The sequence below is a fragment of the Anser cygnoides genome, chromosome 2, assembly GCF_040182565.1.
Source record: "Anser cygnoides isolate HZ-2024a breed goose chromosome 2, Taihu_goose_T2T_genome, whole genome shotgun sequence".
Classification (NCBI taxonomy): Eukaryota; Metazoa; Chordata; class Aves; order Anseriformes; family Anatidae; genus Anser; species Anser cygnoides.
In genome coordinates this window covers 155385742-155405470 of record NC_089874.1, presented here as the reverse complement: position 1 = coordinate 155405470, position 19729 = coordinate 155385742, and the positions used below count along the sequence as shown (strand labels likewise).

General features: G+C 37.8%; 1 protein-coding gene across 1 annotated transcript in view; it reads right to left on the bottom strand.

Annotated features, from left to right (window-relative positions):
• TG (thyroglobulin) overlaps positions 1 to 19729 on the bottom strand; it is a 156901-nt gene that overhangs the window by 93254 nt on the left and 43918 nt on the right. Inside the window, exons 23-34 of the mRNA XM_048049740.2 lie at positions 16186 to 16308; positions 14238 to 14353; positions 13499 to 13607; positions 11697 to 11894; positions 9834 to 9995; positions 9213 to 9278; positions 8392 to 8472; positions 6174 to 6311; positions 4774 to 4950; positions 3613 to 3724; positions 2982 to 3061; positions 709 to 852 (exon numbers count right to left, since the gene is read on the bottom strand). Of these exons, the coding sequence (XP_047905697.2) occupies positions 709 to 852; positions 2982 to 3061; positions 3613 to 3724; positions 4774 to 4950; positions 6174 to 6311; positions 8392 to 8472; positions 9213 to 9278; positions 9834 to 9995; positions 11697 to 11894; positions 13499 to 13607; positions 14238 to 14353; positions 16186 to 16308 (1506 nt within the window). The remainder of the gene's footprint in view (positions 1 to 708; positions 853 to 2981; positions 3062 to 3612; positions 3725 to 4773; positions 4951 to 6173; positions 6312 to 8391; positions 8473 to 9212; positions 9279 to 9833; positions 9996 to 11696; positions 11895 to 13498; positions 13608 to 14237; positions 14354 to 16185; positions 16309 to 19729) is intronic.

The following is a 19729-nucleotide window of genomic DNA, read 5'->3' as shown; positions in this document are numbered from 1 at the left end:
AGATGAAATAATGGCTTTCCTATTCTGAGATATGATAAAAGATATTTTCATGACAGCTCTTAGCTTGAAGTTTTGACCCTTGCTATTAGCAACTAAAATGTGTTTTTTCATTCACTTTGATGAAATAACTTCTTGAGTTAATAAAATTACCTCTTGTTTCAGTATGGAAAAGAACATTAATTTTGACTAGACCTAGTTTTGATTCCACTTCAGGAAATAACCTAATGTTTCATAACTTCTCTTCAGTTTAAACACGATGTCTTCTTGTTGCCTTAATAATACAGTGCTACCTTAGAATATGGCTGCGTTGGTAAAGCAGCGGAATTTTAAATTCTGTAACAAAACCAAACCTTTGAAGCAACCCATCCACACACATTGTTAAACCATAAGCCAAGCAGAGAGAAACAAAGAATGATTTCTTGACCAGGACTGCAAAACAGAACAGAATATGTCTGGATTCCTTTATTGGCCACAATTCTCTCATTCAACCTGAGAAATTCTATAGAGGTATTTCTATTCCTTATCTTTAAAAATTGAGATTAAAATACACTTTTCTTTCTCTCAGACATACTTGTCTGCCTTGTCTGTTTTCTGTGTTTGCAAATGGGTCTGTCACCTGAAAGCTGAAGCTTCTGTGCATTGAAGCTAATTAAGAGGATCCAACATGCAGATACCAGTTGGTAGGGCCACATGCCCTGCAATACTTACCAGGCTTTTGATACCAGCCAAATGGATGTATTCTGACTTCAGCATCTGGCAAACTACAACTTGAAATTTGCCAAGCACTTCTTGATTCCTCAGCACATGTCTGAATTCCTAGGCTGTTCAGAGTCAGGCACACAATCTTTCCTCCTGCCAAGGAAATAAATAGTTATAGAAATGAGGAGAAAAAATTCCCATGTTAACAATTTGCATGTTAAAAGAAATTCCACTGACTTGGAAATTAAATGGAAATACCTTAAAAAGGCAGTTTTACCATTAGTAAAAATCCTGTCCCAAAGTCAGAGTCTCTCCTTTGAGCAAGCAGCCCTTTCTGATTAATTCAATCTTGAAAATTAAAAATCTGTATGTATATTGAAACATAGCTCCTACTTAAATCAAAGATAAAAATTATGCCTTGCAAAGAGCTAATACAGATATTTCTGTACCTAAGAATTGTAGGCTTTGAAACACAAAGTTTAATTTAAGATTTATTCTAATTCATGTGAAAATTACAACTGAAATTCATCTTGACTACAGTACTAGATGTCTGAAATGCTATAGACAATAAATATTAATCAGATTAACAAAAAGGTGTCAATTTCCTATGTTTAATGCTTTAAAATCCTTAATTTATTTTTAGAACTATTTAAAGAAACTTAAAGTTGTACTCACTAAGACTTCAAATTTCACATGATCATATGGAGGTATGACATTTGTCAACTATTTTTTATTTGCACAGTAATTCCAATGTGGAATACATTGGATTAATTTTTCAACCTACTCTTTTCTGTCTGTGTGAAAAATTTGCCCGCTTGCCAAAAAAAAAAAAAAAAGAAAAACATATTTGAAGTGTTCCAAATTCTCAAGTGAATCATAAAAACAGTACTTTCTAATAACCTCAGAGAGAGTTGGTTAAAATAGAAAGGATTGGGTTGGAAGGGACCTTAAAGATCATCCAGTTCCAACCCCCTGACATAGGCAGGAATGCCGCCCCCTAGACCAGGTTGCCCAGGGCCTCGTCCAGCCTGGCCTTGAACACCTCCAGGGATGGGGCATCCACAGCTTCTCTGGGCAGCCTGTCCCAGTGCCTCACCACCCTCTGAGTGAAGAATTTCCTCCTAACATCTAATCTAAATCTCCTCTCTTTTAGTTTAAAACCATTCCCCCTTGTCCTATCATTATCTGACTGAGTAAAAAGTTGCTCTCCATCCTTTTTATAAGCCCCCTTTAGGTACTGAAAGGCGGCAATGAGGTCTCCCAGGAGCCTTCTCTTCTGCAGGCTGAAGCATGCAACAGTTCTGAAAACAAAGTTGACCATTTTAGGTGCCTGAATCTGAATTGGGAATAAAATATTAAAATTATTTCATTGACTTTTACCTGGAAAGCATACAATTTTAAATACCTATTGAATACTTTGTTTTAAACAGAGTAATTCCTTTAGAGTCAGTGGAGAGAAAGAAAAGTATCTCCAGAATAGATCTTAGACAACCAAAGCCTTTAATGATCCTATAAGTTGTGTTTACGCATGCCTCTGCTGACTATAGAGAGGGCATAGGTTGACAATACCGTTAACTTAGCCATCTCAGGTAAATAAAATATGCGTGTTTGAGTTTTCAAAGACTCTCAGGTCACACATACTTTTAAAGATCTGATTTCTTCTGTCTAACAGAAATGCTACTTAAATGTTACTTAGATGTCTTAAGACTTAAGATAACTTAAATACTAAGGGGTAGAACATAAGCAAATTGCATCCATCCCCAACCACTCTTCCTCACGTAGAGGACCAAAATTTGGAAGCAGAAAAGTTCAGAAATACAAGAAAATGAAAAGTCTAAGTTACCCCAAAGTGCCCATGGACATTGTGTGCTTAACCTGCATTTAAACAGGAATATTTAGGTTTCTAATTGAGCTGTCTTAGGCCTTAAAAGAAAAAAATGAAACAACAGAAAATTTCACAAAAAGTCAACAAGCATATCGGAAGAGGTGCTGATAAATAAGAAATAACAGTTTCGTACAGTTTTATCAGTTTGAGCATCACGCTTTTGGAACTGCAGCCTCTTAAGGACTCATTTTCCTAGTAATTTCTGCTATGGTGAATGTGTTATTGGGCTGAACTTCTAAGGAACAGTTAAGATCACTCGAAAAGATGTTAGGAAGGGTTGGGTAAGATTCACTAAGGTTTTTAAAGTTGCAGTTCATAGGAAAAGGATGGTAAAGTTTGGAATGCTGAAGATTTAAAATATTTATAATAATAATAATAATAACAGTGAAAAAAATACCTGACAGCTGAGAGTCATTAAAAAAGCCAAATCCTGTGCAACAGGGGTCAGCATCACACCAACGCTCACACTCAAAAAAGCTGGGAATAGAAAAATATTATTACTTTTATTATCATTAATAATTTTTCTCTGTCCTAGAGAAGGAGAGATAGGATATTGCACAGGGAAGAAACACCAAGAACCTGTAGAGAAGCTCTGCATGATAAGACTGCCTCATGGTTCTTCATACTTCAGAGATACTTCCACATATTTCCGTTTTTTAGATGAAATTACATTCAATCAGTATACATCTACCAGATTACATCTAGTAATTTACATGAATATTTTGATAACTGCCTTAAAAGTATCAGCATAAATTTATTTTCTGCTAAGAGATTTAACTGGCCAAGCAGCAATTTAGTAGAAGTATAAGTACTAAATCACACATATATAATTTATAATTAATTACACACCTTATCATTTATACCTCAATTACAAATTTCCTTTAAATCATATGCCATTTTTGTTTGTTAAGTATTCTCACATAATGCTGTTCTTGTATCATCTGATCCTGTTCATCTGCATAACATTGCCTTGGTATTTCAGGCACGGTTAAAATTCCAGTAAAAGCAAAGAAATAGTCATGTCCTACCCATCTGAAACTGCTTTTCTGCTCATGTCGGTCTTATTCCTCACTGAGATTCCCATTACTTTCTGGAATGGTACACGTGTGTAGAAGCTCTTCACAGAACTTTTCAGAGTAACTGGCACAAAAGAAAACCAAAATCAGGAAAAAATCACCTTTTATTTCTAATTTATGTATGCTCGTCAAGTAACAACATGGTAAGTATAAAGCTTACATTCCTGTGCTACAATGACCTTAGTAAATTAAAAGACATTTTTACACTGTCACAGTAAACGTAGGAGAGTTAAGCCTGAAGATGCACAAAATTCCAGCAAGTGAAGTCTCTAAAAGCTGATCAAAGTACTCTGCCAAGGAAAGACTTCTAACTAAGGACTTTGGTTTTGGATCTGTATTGACATGAATACATCATTTTGGTCCAAAAAAATGGATCACAGCTCCAGATGGGAAGAATCCAGTATGTATGCTCATGTATTATTGTATTTTTGGCACCCCCAAAAGTCACAGTTTAATCATTGCATTCAGTGGATCTCTATGCTATTTTGTTTGCTTGTTTGTTTTCAGCAAACGTATAGCTTCCTGCACAGCGATAACAGGCTTATTTGTCTCAGTTTCCTCATGTGAGCAATATAAGAAAACCACTGAAATCCCCACACATTCAAAGAGTGGAGATTAGAATCCTTGTCTATAACACTGGATTTGCTCTTTTTTTAAAAAAAATAAAATAAATAAAAAATTACACTCAACAAGAATGCATTTAGATAAATATGCTTTCACTTTTTAACTACCATGGAAATTTTGATGGTAGAAAATGGAATTGTTGCTATCCCTATGACTGTCTGGTTTCACCCACATTATAAAACCACCTAATACCTGAGACAGATTATTTGAGCTACACTTGGCCTCTCTGAACTGGGAATAACCAAGGCAGAGAATTAAACTTGTAGTTAATATCACTGAAGTGTAATCACCAGCACTTTGAAGAAGACACCACTCAAAGAATTGCTGACTGCAGAAATGAAAAGTCACACCAGGACAGCCTGGCCTTCACTTGCAACATCACATCCCAGCACTAATTTATACATTCAGACTTTTTTTTTTTCTCAGAGTCAAGAGCCAGCTTGCATTGCCAAGGTTACAGCACACATACATTCAAATCCCATAACTTACCTATTTTTCGATACAATGCCTGTGGTTGCCAGGGTAGGACGGTACGACAGTTTTCCGGTAGCTGGTCAATGCTGCCATCACAAATTTGTGCTGCTGGATACAAGGTACACACAAAGTATGTGTCTGTGGCATTTTGAAGATCTGCCATTTGACAAAATTCATCTTCTTGTGCACAACCTAGGAGGCAAAGTCACTAAACTTTAGACACACTAGGGTTTCCTTCCTGTCTCTTCAATGTACTTCATGCTATCAATCAGCAAATAACTGAAAATGAGAATTTCAATATTATCCTATTACAGTGCAAGAGAAATGGGGACAGATTCTGTTTCTAGTTACAATGAAGAGCAAATTTACTTGGGGAGCACAGAAAAGGAGCTATACCACAGCTGATTGGAAAGATGTTCTCCAGCTGTGGCAAGCATTAGTTCAGTGTATTGGTACCACTGACACTGTGACTTGAAGATCTGTATTTTTTTTCTTTTTAGTAAATTTGACATACAAACTCTATAATCAAGAAAACCTCTGTATCGCTTGTTGGTGTCTTACTTTAAAGAATAAAAAGGACAATAAAGTTAAATATTTTCTAAAATGTTTTATGAATTTTTTGCAAACAATTTCTGAAATGTTCATACATAACAAAAATAACTTTTCCAGAATCAACTGTTCAATGCATTTACTTGCAAAAATTTGCATTGAAATTTGCTCCAAGGTAATAAAGCACTTTCAGAAAAGAAACGGAGTAGTCAAACCCATTTCTTAACTGCTGTGGCAATGACTTCTGTAAATGTGTGCGTCAATGCTTAATTTTAGACAGGCATATCTTTACTGACTTCTTACAGTGATCTTTGTGCACTGTCTAATGCTCTCACTTCTGCCTTCCTGGTAGTCAGAGCTAGAAATTCTTCTCCATTTATCATGTCAAAATCTACTTCATCATTAACCCCAAAATATCTGTATTTTTCACTAGTTGGAAAACTACATTTCAAGAATAGCAAAGTATTGCCTATGCTGCCTAATCTTCTACTATTCTTGCCCATAATATATTTATAGAATATTAATAATTATTATAGAATCATAGAACCATAAAGGTTGGAAAAGACCTTCAAGATCACCTAGTCTAACCATGAATGATGGGTACCCTTTCTGCCACAGTAGAAGATGATCATGAGGGGGCCCCAATAGCAAATTCAATATAGCTGGCTTCCACGAAAATTTTGTGGTTTTCCCCTGAAAAATATCTAGGTCCATATCTAGGTTTTATTATTATAATTATTGTAATTATATTATAATAATTATAATTAGTATTATTAGAATTATTATAATACCTATATTCTGTAGAAAGATTTAGGTTAATTATCTCCTTACTATCTTACAAAATAACTGTCTGCAAGATATCTTACGTGTGAGACACCAAAGCACCGCGTCCTCCGCTGAGTACTTCTGCCTGAAAACCCAGTACTGCTGGTAAGGAATTGAATAGTTTGGGTTGCTTCGTATCTGGCTGTTGTCCATTAGGTAGAAAAGATCCTTTGTGGAATCTGAGATTCAAACAAACAAACAGCTCAAGCCCACAAAAGTTATGGTCTGGAATAAATTAAATTTATTTACATATAAAATTTGGTCTTTCAAGTAAAGCAGCTGCAACAATTTTGTAATGTTAACATCACCAAAGGTTCCAACCTTTGGTGGAATAGTCCAACCACAATTAGTGATGTTTGTGTAGGCAATGCTTCCTTGTTGAACTGCACTGAACAACACGGCATTGCCAGAATATTTCCACCACCAAAAAATAAAAAAAATAAAAAAATAAATCACAGCTTCTAGAAATAAGAAGGCTCTACTCTGTCATGCAACACATCTGTCTAACAATGAAGTATGATTCCTCAGAAGATGTTTATAATATCTTGATCAATCTACTTTTATTGATCCAAAATGCAGCAGTTTCCTTAGTTTCCTTATATTTCCTTGGGAAGCTATTACACCTCTCAATTACATGTTTTCTTAACAAGTTTAATATCTATTTCAGATATTTAATGGTATTTCTCCTAATTCATGCTCCCACTGACCATATTAAATATCTCCTTTGTCTTCTGCCTGTGATCTTTAGACATGTATACACTGCTCTGCATCTCTTCAGCTCCCTCTGAAACAATCACAGGTAGTTCAGGCTGTTTTAAAATTAATCCCTTTAAATAAGGGTCCTAGAGCAATATTCAGAGAAATGGACACTCTTGCAAATTTCTTCATAAACACCTTTCTATTTATGAAATGTCATCAGCAGGTCTCATCACCAGGTACTCCGGCATTGTGAGAGTTTCTTGCTGTTTAACCATAGATGAATTGAAACAGCCAGACAAAAATGAATATAGAAAATCAAAGACAAATAACTGCAGCTGAAATGCCAAAGAATGTACTGACATACTGTGAGTGCACAATCATTTTGTATTTCTATCAGAAAATAGAAAAGAGACATTACCATGTGCTCTAAGCACGATCACCAAGTAATTAAAAACTCTATAGACATTTTCCCAAATGTATCCATAACTTTTCCGAGAAGGTGATTTATAAGTCTCATTGCCTTTCAAAGCTCAACGTCAACCTTCAGTTTCCCTTAAAACTATTTTTGTCATGACTAAGCTTAAAGCATGGAGAAAGAAGATGAATACCTTGCATAACTTTGAGTTTTAATGATATCATCAGCCACAGCAAGGAAAAGGAGAGCCCTGAGGGCTCCGCTCATGCCTTGGCAGGTAAATGCAAGAGAATTTCACCCACTGTATTAAGTGCAACTATTTCTCATGTTGAAGTCTAGACTTTAAAAATACCACTGATTGTATAGGAATGCCACTAGATAAACAGACATTTTTGTTTACCTTCCATTCAAATTACAGGTTTACTTTCCATTCCCTTCCATTCAAATTACAAAATCATCAATTCACTTTGTGTTATGATTTTACGTGTAATAAGCCATATGCTCAGGCATCCGCCAAGGCTCCTCAGCAAAGATTTAAGTTCATCAGAGACAAACCAATATGTTCTCATCAAACTCCACTGCTCTCCTTGTTTTAGGATAGGATTGCTGAAGGCCCAGAGGAATGCTATTAAAGTAATACAAATTATTTTGTACATACAAATCACTTAGTATAACCATGAGCAGACCCTGGAATAACAGAGTCTCTAACTTTGAAGAAAGACTTGTGATTGCAATTTTGTCCTTACTTCCTCTAAGTGTTGCATTTACAGTCGTATCACCAGTAGAAGTAGATATGCCCATGTACCCAGGCTAAGGATTTGATCCCTGGGTTTATGCCTTTTTTTTCCTCAGCCAAATAATATTTCCTATGTCTTTACAGTTTAATGAATCTAAGAAGGTTTTAACTCTTTCTCATTTCCAGACTGGCCTGTGAAAGTAGAAAACCAGAAAGACATGAGGTCCTTGCAGGAGTCAAACTTTTCAAACATCATTCCCAAAAAATGTATCAGATTTTCCACCTAAAAGAAGTCCCTTTTACTTAAATACCTACACCATTACGGTACATATATGACAATACGTGATATTCTCTGGTTAAATTCTGCACCTCCCTCTGTTATCTTCTCTATCTGCCTTTACTATAATACCTGATAATGTTAGATCATTCTCTGTCTTCAAAGCAGTAGCATCACACACAGAGGTTTTAGGCCGGGTGACCATATCGGAGCCTGAAATGCAACAGGAATTAAAGAGCACAATAATTCAGTTCACCTTTCTTCCGCAAGACAAGCTCATCCTTGGTTCCCTAACTTTAGCAAACGTTTTAGAGTAAAGCGCACTGATTAGGAAAACTCCTTATTTAGTTTCTCCAACCTATGAATCGAAAATGAGTAACAGCATCTGCTTGTAACCTTATAGGCAGAATTTAACCCAAAATACCCTGTTTGGAGGATAAAAGCAAATGCCATACCCACAATCACTATGCAAAAGCATTTAGATGCTGTGTGTGTTTCTAGGGCAGTAGCCCAAATAATTTGTGCAGGTCCTGCTATATATGCTGTGACATTCAGAGAGTAAATTTACAAAAAACAACACATACATAATGATCATGCTAATAAAGGTAATCTGCCCAGTTACTTGTAAAGGTCCAAATTATTATGGTACCTTGGACACTGGTAGGTCAAAGGCAAGTGTTTCCACAATACCATTTTTCACAGTCATTAAAAGCAATAAAACATATCCTCAGACAGTGGAATTTACCCAAATTTCATGAAAGTTACTGTAGTAGAATTACTCTAGATTACACCCACTCCTACTGGAAAAGACTTCCAAGTAGTGTCTGATTTTGAACAGTACAAAATAAAGCAAGACACTTCCAGTTTAAACAAGTGGTATTCATAGAACAGACAGCTGCCACTGCCTGTAGTTCATTATAAGCTTTTATAACAAGCCCTGTGAGATAACTCACCTCTCCACAGATAAACCTGTTGAAAAGTGGTAAAATTTCTCTCTTCCTCTTCTGCCAGCTTAGAAGCTAATAAAGAAAAAAAAAAAAAGGAAAAAAAAAAGTGTGTTAGAACAGTTGTTAAATAGGTAGCACTGAATTGCTCAGAAATTACATTATAAAAACACATTACTAGACTACATTTCACCTTATTTACAGTGCAAGACCCTAAGAAGGATTCAGGTGTCTGAGTGCTAATCTGAGTCATGGGGACCAAGGTTTTATCTTGTTTTCTATCATTGCTTTTTCTTGGGCATATCTCTTTCTGTCTTTGCTCCACGGTTTACATTTCTTTAAGATAATTGACTTGAATCTGCCTAAGTTAAATACTGGAAGTGTTACAGGGTAACCTATTAGAAGCAACATATTCTTGACTTTCCTTAATATTGCCACAGAGAAGTGTAAGAGGTCCTTCTAACAATGCACCTTATTAGGGAGGTCTTATTCTCTTATGGTTGTACAGGCAGGGATTTACTTGAGAAAAAAAAAAAAGCACTGAAGTACAAGAGCAGGCTGGTGGAACAGGCAGACTCAGTAGAACAATTAAATAAAAGTAATGTAAATTGAGTTAATTCACTGACATACTTCCACTGAACACTTGCCCTCCCAGGGTGAAGGAAAACGTCATCTCTTTTTTGTCATAGCTCATGCCTTTGCATATTCCTTCTACGACAGAAGTTGGATTCCAGCTATTTTCATTGCAGATCAGCACATCTGGGGAGCTCATCAAACTACAAAAAATGGTACCTAGGTTCAGAGGAAGAGAGAACTGTGTCACTGCCGTAACACTGTGCATCTACACAGAAGTTTTCATCCAAGCATCCCAACACTTTCTCCAAATGCCAATTGAACCTGCATCACTGAGAGAGCTACTCATTAATATTGACAACTAAAAACAGAAAATCAAAACCATAGTTTCAATTTGGAGTTCAAAGGTTAGATGTTCATACATAAAACAAACATTTATAGCCTGTGTTCCAGAGAGTTCAAGCACATACTGTTACCACCTAATAAAATATTACTATTATCTGATAATATTCAACAGGGTTGCCAGCACTTTGAAGCGCCACAGAGACATGTTCAATCCTTTGGCAGTCTTAAAATCTTGGGCTCTGAACCAAGAAAGTACTTCATTAGTATATTTTTACTGGGATGGTTTCCTGGTTTGGTGCCTGAATTAATTCAGTACAGCCTGAATATCCCCCAGCATCGCAGCACAAGTCAGGAGAACCAACGCATTCAGAGATGAGGTCTTCTGCTTGTGATCAGTCTGTCACCATAACATCTAGACAACATCTAAACCCTTGCTTTGTTCTTGCTGACACAACTTACAATGCAGTGTTGTTGGGTTTTATTTTTTATTTTTTATCAGCTGGGTTCTTGAGATATTGATTTTGTTGTTGTTGTTGTTCATTGTTTACAAAATGCTACTTCAACTAATGCATTCACCTGTATTATTGATCCAGCTCTATAACATTTATGTTTCCACACCTCATTCTATGCTCACAAAAAGGGAAACTACAAGCATTTGATGGTAACTGTATAGAAGAACATGACATTACAAGATCAGATAGAATATTTTGATGGAAACGAATATGAGATGTCAAAATGGAAAACATTTTCCTGGAAAGAAATCCATGATTAGCTGCCACACAAAACTAAAGTACTTGCCACACAGCAGCCAGTAGCACATGTTTGGGTTTGTAAGAGCCCATCTAAAAAGTTGAGACAATTAGAACTTCACCTTGAGGCAATTAGAACTTCACCTTTTCTACAACAAATGCCCCTCCAGTGGGAAAGCTGTATGATCTAGAAAAGAAGCTAGAAAAAGTAAGCACTGAAATTAAGTGCTTAAACTTGCTGGCAGAAATCTGGGCTCTGCCTAGGTCCCATCTCTGCCAGGCTCTGTCCATCCAACTCCCACTTCCTCTGTATCCTAGCTAGACACATGGATTTAGGAGATTATAGCTTTTTTGCATGTAATAATTTGACATAAAGCTCTGTTTAGCATCCTGTTTTCGTGCTGTAAAAGGGAAGCTGATTTACATTTACACTACAAGCACTCTGTAGGCACCATATTAATTCTCCCACCAGCTGAAAGGCACTAACTCTCAGCAACAAAGCTGTATGAAGTAAGGAGAGAGGCATTTTCAAAATGATTTATCTCATCTGAATACAGATGCCTAAAGCAGGTCAAAAGAATTATCCTTTCAAAATGTCCATTTCTCTCCAAGAGCAGCTTGCTACTTCAGGCCTTTATCCGTACTGCTCCAGGCCAAGTCCTGGGCATTACTCAAATCTGCCAACAACAACAAAACGTGATGCAGAGGCATGTGTAGAGCATCCAAAAATGAGCTCTACCCACTGTTGGTTGATAGTTTTTTAACCTACTTGTTTATGTTGGTTTTCTACTGCAGAATTTTTAATTTTGCAGTGTTTAGACAATACCTCCTTCAAGGGCAATCTGACTCAAGATGAAGCCATCACAGCAAGAGTCCCTGCTGCAAGTCTGCCGGCAGAAGAGCTGAGCATCCGTCAGAGATGTGCTGGCTGCTGAGAGCGCCATGGACTGATACACACCAGAAAGCACATTCTGAAAACTAGTCCTTTTGAAGGTTTTGAGTCCAGATGAGTTAAATTCTTGTGCTGCATAGACAGAAGAGGAAAGAAATGTTCAAAAGAGCTCAGGAGGAGATGTGATGATTTCAGATTGCCTGCTGACTGGAGTTAGTTGAAAGTTTTATGATAAAAGTTCTGCCTTAAAAATCCTGTCCTGGACTTTGAGTTTCAAATGCAAGATAACATTACCGAACAGTTTGGTGCAATTACAGTTGTGAAGCTAGCCAGAATATATTGCCATTGAGGAATTGTACCAGAAAAGGTCTCCTAAATCAATGTACCCAAGAATGTTGGTAATACTCCAGTTTCAAGTATTATATTAATAACTCCCAGGTATAAATGAAACAGACTTATTTGGGTAAAAATGTAAACTGGTATTTCACCAGTAGACCTAAATCTGCAATTAAGGCTTCTGTTGAAATGTCTTCTGTTGAAATGTCACATACATAAGAGGACAATTCATTTTATCCTGAACCTAACTAGCAATATCAACAGAAATGTAGAGAAGACCTGATATCAAGATGTTATATTGATTGCAACAAACTCAGAGGAGTTGTCTTTTTTCAGGTGAGACTTAGCTCTCTACTTACATTATTATTAATAAATGACAACTCAGAGATTTGGATAACAGTAAGAGGAAACCAGTGACAGCAGAGTTCTGACTCAAACCCTACTGCATCAGTTGTTTTGCATTCAGTTGTTTTTGTACTGCATTCAGTTGTTTTGTTTCAAATTTGGCATGAGGCTCAAAGCTGGACACAGGTGAGCTGGGATAGTCAAAGGTATCAATCACACAAAACATACATTGTCACTTTCATTATTTCAGATGAATCACTGAGATTTTACCGGAGAGCAGGGTATTTCTAGGCTGGTGTATTAGTAAGACAATTTATAGAATCATAGAATCATAGAATATCCCGAGTTGGAAGGGACCCATAAGGATCATCAAGTCCAACTCCTGGCACCACACAGGTCTACCCGAAATTTTAGACCATGTGACTAAGTGCACAGTCCAATCGCTTCTTAAATTCAGGCAGGCTTGGTGCAGTGACTACTTCACTGGGGAGCCTGTTCCAGTGTGCGACCACCCTCTCGGTGAAGAACCTCTTCCTGATGTCCAGCCTAAACTTCCCCTGCCTCAGCTTCACACCGTTCCCCTGGGTCCTGTCACTGGTGATAACAGAGAATAGGTCATCTGCCTCTCCACTCCCTCTCGCGAGGAAGTTGTAGACTGCGATAATCAAAATGAATGTAAATTGTTATTGATATAGAAGCTGGTCAGTAATAATACCTTATATAGTTAAGCAACAAAATGTTTAATAAATAATATCGCAATGATTTATAATAGAATAACACATTGGATACTCAGCTTTTTGTGGAACTCTCTGCTGAAAAGCCATTAAAGCAACTTTCAAAAACTACATGCACTACATGATTTCAAAAACTACATTTCTAGGGACCAAGCCATGAAGGGAAGATTTACTGAGTTTTTCTGGCTACCACTTAGCGTTAAGCTCTGAACAGAATGATGTCATTTTGAACAAAGATGTTCCTCCATGCCATCATGATTCTACACAGAACTACAAGCTTCGGCACAGCAGTCTAACATCAGATCGATTTGCATCTGGTACCTTTCTTCAAATAGACCATCACTGCATCTCCTTCTGGGTTCCTGATATAAAGCATGCAGCTGAGACGACCAACACGAGTGGCAGCAGGGTTCCCCAAAACACCTTGCACCTGGGACAAAACAGGCAAGCACAATAAATGCAATGTGACCAATTTCCTCTACCACAACACATTTTCCTTAGTTGTAAACAGAGGGAAGAATTAGCATACACAGTTTATAACCACCACAGCTTGCTGTGGCCCAGTGTGTATGCTTTTTAGGCTGCAAAACTGAAATCTCGACTGATCTTCAGTGCCGCTTCACTGTGTTTACAAAGTAGTGAGTAGGAAGCTGTTAAAGTGCTGAGGAGCAGATGACTCAAACTCTTGACAAGTGGAAGGGACTAATAAATGATGACTGCCTCCGGTGATCTGATTACTGACCTGGATACTTCTAGTTTTGACTATTCAGACAAAATCCCTTTTAAGTTAGCCTGATTTCCAGACTGTGGGTGCTCAGCAGGTTTTAAGAACAGAAGTGCTGTGTGGTGTCTCATGCAAACACTGAGGCATTCAGATATCACTTTTAAGACAATTTGGGTCTAGCTTCTTTACCAACTTGCAGAAATCTATTACTGCCACAATGAAGAACAATGTACAAGGAGTCAGGTAATGGTCTGCCTTTCTTCTATGATGTCTTCTAATTATATTGAACCTACAGTATTATGACAAACACAGATTTTTAAGTATCATCATTTTTACCAATCCAGAGGTGGTACAGTTGAAGTTGACTTCAGTGGCACTATATAATTCACACACAACTTCAGAACCAGCAGGGGTTACAGTGACAAAACCGCATGCTTCTTCCTTCTCACAGTCTGAAAAGAAAGAAATAGACCATAAATTTCCTAGCATTTCATGTGTATAATTTCTGCGCCAGTTTCCTGTTTATTGCCATTTACCCAATTTTTCATGCCTCTATCAAACTGCAAGCACATGAATTTCATTAGCCAGATGAACCTTAGCTTTTAACCATTTTAGTATAGATTAGATTTTTAAGTTAAATGCTGCAAAAACTTGTTTGGGCATTCTTCACCTGATGATACAAACAGATGAGTTAGGTCTAACCACCTAACCAAACATTTAATGTCTGCTGGATAATTTTGCCTGAGGAGGGCAGGGAAGACTTATACAAACCACTTAGCATAGCTGCTCAAGACAGTAACTGCATGGCAAAGAGGTTGTGGTCAATATTGGCGTGATAGGAAGGAGGGAAACACTGAATTCTGAAATCATGATGACCAGTGTAAGGGACCAAGCAGCCATCCCCTTCTGTGGTTAGGAGTGGTTGAAGATCCTTCTTCTGCCCATACACTTATCAACCCAACACCACTAATGTGCTCCCACAGCTCTGCTCCTAAAACAGGAGCAAAACTGTTTCCTTTATTTAGGAAATAAAGATGTTTTCTTTAGTATAAAATCAAGCAGCTTAGACCAAAACACCATCAGAATGAGGGCTAAACTGTCTGATTTTCATGGGAGCAGAGAGGGGAGGGTTAACCCCTACCCTTCAATGAGAATCTCAACAGTAATATTTTAGAGTAGTGTTGCCATTTGACAGTGAATATAAGCACATATGCTAATTATCCACAAAGGCTTCGCTGCCCAATTTTATATATATATATATTTTTAAAAGGCCATCACATAGCATAGTATAGCTCATAATGAAAATACGGACTACATGCACTGAATTAAATCACTTGCCAAAAGGGCATCTTTTCCTCCCTAAGTTCATGCCTGGAGTGCCTTGTTCACTGGCTTGCTTTTAAGGTTCTCCAGTTTCAAAGGAAAGTGCAAGAAACCTTACACTAACTAGATAGGAGATGGTCTGGTGGATGAAAATCATTCTAGTAGCACACACAAGGCTTCACAGATTCACCTCTTGGCATGAGAGACGACCACTCCAACTAGACCAAGGCATGTGATACAAAGCCAGTGACTATGAGATTTCTGTGATATTTGCCCAGGCCACCTGTAGTATTACAGCCAGGGTGCTTTTATTTTGAATGCAACACCTCTGCCTCTCTTGACAGGCCTGAAGCACTAGGAGACACAAGGCAAGGCACCCTGAAAGCAGTGCACTGATTCCCTGTAGTTTTAGATGAGACTTTGAAAGACTAAATTTTGAATCAATATAAACCAATAATATGATGTGTCCAAATGCAATACAGTACGTACACTGTGAGAATTGACAGAGGAATACTTCTGCACTCCTTACTATATCCTTCTGATGCAAGCAAGGTTGTTTATTCCTCTTTTATATGTCAATCAGTTAATTTGGAAAGAAGCAAAGATCTTGGTTTTCACATGTGCTGAACACCTAATCCTTTTCTTGTCTGCACATCTGGAAAATCTGATGAATGTTTCCTGGTCTGAATCTTGGCTCTCATCCATATTGTAAACTGGATTTAAACTCAGATGACTTGCCTAAATTGGTACATAAAGTCAGAAGACTTCTTTTAGAAAAAAGAGCAACCTCTTCACTGAAACAAGGTTAGCAAAAGTTGTAAATACTCTGCAGCGAATTGGCACTGAACTGCAAGAGACATAGTTCATCTAGGAATTAATTATAAGTTCATCATACAAAAGGATTATAATTTGCTACGGCGGGTTCTGTTGTCCGTACGGATTTTCTGAGAGTTTTCCTCACCTGAAATGCATTGAAAAGCTGGACTTTGCAGGTCTCTCCTGAATGACTGAGGTTGAAGAATTTGAGCATCTTCTGACCCATAAAGAAGTTTGGAGGCAGGAACTCTCTCAAATCTTCTGAGCACTTAAAAAAAAAAAAATCAGTTTCCATGATGCAGAGATACAAAGAGACTTTACCTAGAAATAAAAATTCAAGACTTTTATAGGGGAAGACATTTGCTCGTAAAACCATGTACCCTAACTCCAAAGATAACACAGGAAGCACTAGGACTGAGGATATAATTTCTATTCTGCAAAAACAGCATCACAAGATCTTTCAAAACCTGTTAGCCAGAAGTGGCCTGGGAGTTTATATTCAAGTGAGACTGTTCTGCCAACAGCAGACTGGTTATCTCCCATCTCCTATTACTTGTTCATGGCACAGAACCAACTATTGAGTCAACAGGGGAACCAACTTTCTGCAAATCAGTCACTGAAATAAGAGTCAGATCTGACAGAACTTGGCTAGAAAGGAAATCTAGGAGCTTATTATTCATGTATAGGAGCACATCATCAGTGTTCTCTCCTAACTTTAAGCTCAGGGATGCCTCCCAGGTAATATAGCCAGCATGCTCCTTTTTCACTCCTTCACCAAACATTTAACTCTGGACTGTTGCTTGACTTCACTCTCTCTGACTTGGATCCACTGCACATGAGTATAAGGAAGTCCAACAAGCAACACTGTTCACAAACTGGGAAATGCTCATGGGGTCTACAGATGCAAAACCCAAAGGTCACCAAATGGGGCAAGGTATTCAATTTAAGCTCCAGAAGGTATGGCCCTGGATGTACCCTCAAGATGATTATGGCCTAGTGAAGGGACACAGAGCAGCATCACCAGCACCCTGCTCAGACTGATATTACCTCTATTAACAATTTTTGGTACAGTGTGTCCTTCAGCTGAAAAACTAATACCTTTCAATGTGCACAATACACTAAGGAGAAGGGAAGAATGTGGTGACTTAGCTTCAACCCTGTATTGTCCAGGCTTCTGCTCAAAATGTCCCAAAATCATAAAGCCATAGAATCATCTATGTTGGAACAGATCGTCCAGATCATCAACTCCAACCAACAACCTCACATACCAAGTCCTATCACTAAACCATTTCCCTAGGTGCCATGTCCACACGTCTCTTAAATACCTTCAGGGGTGGGGACACCACCACTTCCCTGGGCAGCCCATTCCAATGCTTGACCACCCTCTCCATGAAGAAATTCTTCCTGGCATCCAACCTACACCTCTCCTGGTGCAACTTAAGACATTTTGCTCACATCCTATCACTTGTCACCTCAGAGAAGAGACCCACACCCTCCTTACTGCAGCCTCCTTTCAGATAATTGTAGAGATGGTGTCTTCCCTTCAGTCTCCTTTTCTCCAGACTAACCAAATAAATGCAGACCTCTGGCTCATTGCAATCAACACCTGGGCTAGACCTTAAAGAGATAAGAAACAGGAGTCCTGGTTTGACCTCAGCCAATTGGAGATGTCTGTAGGTAGAAGAGCTGGAGGCTCAGACCTTCACTTCCCTGAACACACGGGTGCAGAGATTCAGCCACAGGATCCCAAGCCTCTCTCCTTGAAGCGTCCGGATAAACCACAAAATAAAAGTCAGGGATAAGTTCTTAGAACAATAATTTGTACTCCTACAGCTAAACAGTCAGACTAAATCAAAAGCAAATGTCCACAGTTGTCAGGGCTGAGTCAGCAGGTGCTTTTGATAAAACCATCATTTCTTCTCAGAAAGAACATGAGGGCTAGACAAACTCAAAAAGTTCTTGCACTCCAGCTCAGCTAGGGAGAGGAGTGAATGATTGTGTAAACAGAGCTGGAATTTTTTTCTTCCTACGAATACAGGAGACCAAAATATAAGTAATAGTTTAATTTTGCATTAAACTGAATTCCTTCTACCTCTGCAACCTTCAGTGATGTCCAGTTGAGAACAGAGTTCACATATTTTCATAAAACTGAAAAGCCATATTTTTGTGCTGTTTACTGCCCTCATTTCTAATGAAAAATTGCAAGCATTTTAAACGTTTTTCTTTTCTTCTGCTTTTTGGTTTGTTTTTAAATCCCGATACTCCATCATCCTATCCCTCTGTTTTCCCTCCTTCAATAATATGGGAGAAAAGTAGAGAAGAGATAGAAACTGTAACTAAACATTAAACTGAAAACACTGCTAAACTGAAAGGTTTCCTTCTTTTTTTTTTTTTATTCTTGAATTTTTGTCTTAACAGGAAGTAAGAGGAAACGAGAAATGTGCTCATAAAACTATTTTGTCAAAAAGTACAAAGCTGTTTGATGAAAAGTATTCTACCAGCTTGCATTTTCACAAACTTGTTACTTGACATTGCCCTCTTCCCAACAGGCATATAAGTACTCATTTCACAAGCTCAGTGAGTGGCAGAAATTCTCCTTCATCTCACACATCACTAGAGAGTAAAGCTCTAGATCCCATCCCTGCTACTGCAACAAAGGTTAAGTGTGGCTTAAAATATAACAAGAATGAGAACAACAAGAATGAACACGTGCTGTTAAGGCTTATTACTGTGCATTGATAAAAGGAAATTCTTCCTCCCACTACAGGCTTGAAAAAACAAAGAATAGGCAGATTATTTACTGACCCAGCCCAATTGCCAACCTCCTGTCAAAGCAAGATCAGCCTTCAGACCCCTCTGTCTTGTAGCATCCTGAATTCATTTAAGGGAAATAGAAGGGACAGGGGAAAGTAAACTTAGAAATAATTGGTTTCAATTTAAATAGTGCTTTCTGGGAATGCAGAAGGAAAAAAGGAAATTAAATCAGCCTTTCAATCACCATAAAACAGGATTTCTTGTGTGTTTGTTGTCTTTCTATTTTTTTAACTCTTAAATTGTCAAGACTTACAACGTTATCTATCTATTTTTAATGATCTCTTCTATTATGATCCACCAAAATAAGCACAGAAATCTGCAACTGCTCCTTCCTGGACAAAGTCATAAATGCTCATGCAGAATTGCTCAAGGTAAGTAACAGCTGCTTAATCCTCCTGTTGGTGAGTCCTCTGCCCAGAGAAACATCCCAATTACCCAGTGTCAAAGCACTACAGGCTAACGGTTCATGTTCATACCTACAATCAGTTTCCAAGTATACTTGGAGAAAGAATAGCTAGTTTTACTGAAAATAGTTTTGCAACCTCTTTACAAACAAGGGCTTTCATTTCACACTCCTTTTATTGATCACACTTGTCTGATTCAGAGCACACCATGACATCAGTTTCTAAAAAGAATATTTCATTAAATTTGATACCAATTGTATAATGAGTAATAAAACCTTCTGGAAGGGTAATTTTTGGGCAAGGCAAAAGCTTTGGGGCTGAGAAGCATAATTAGACCTTACTTCAGGCAGTCTGGGGACTATTTGATAGATGACTTCTGTGATAGATCGCTAATGTATGCTTACATGTACTATACCCAGCTTGCTGAAGCATTTATTTTGCATCAGTCTTTCTTTGGACTTTCAACAAATT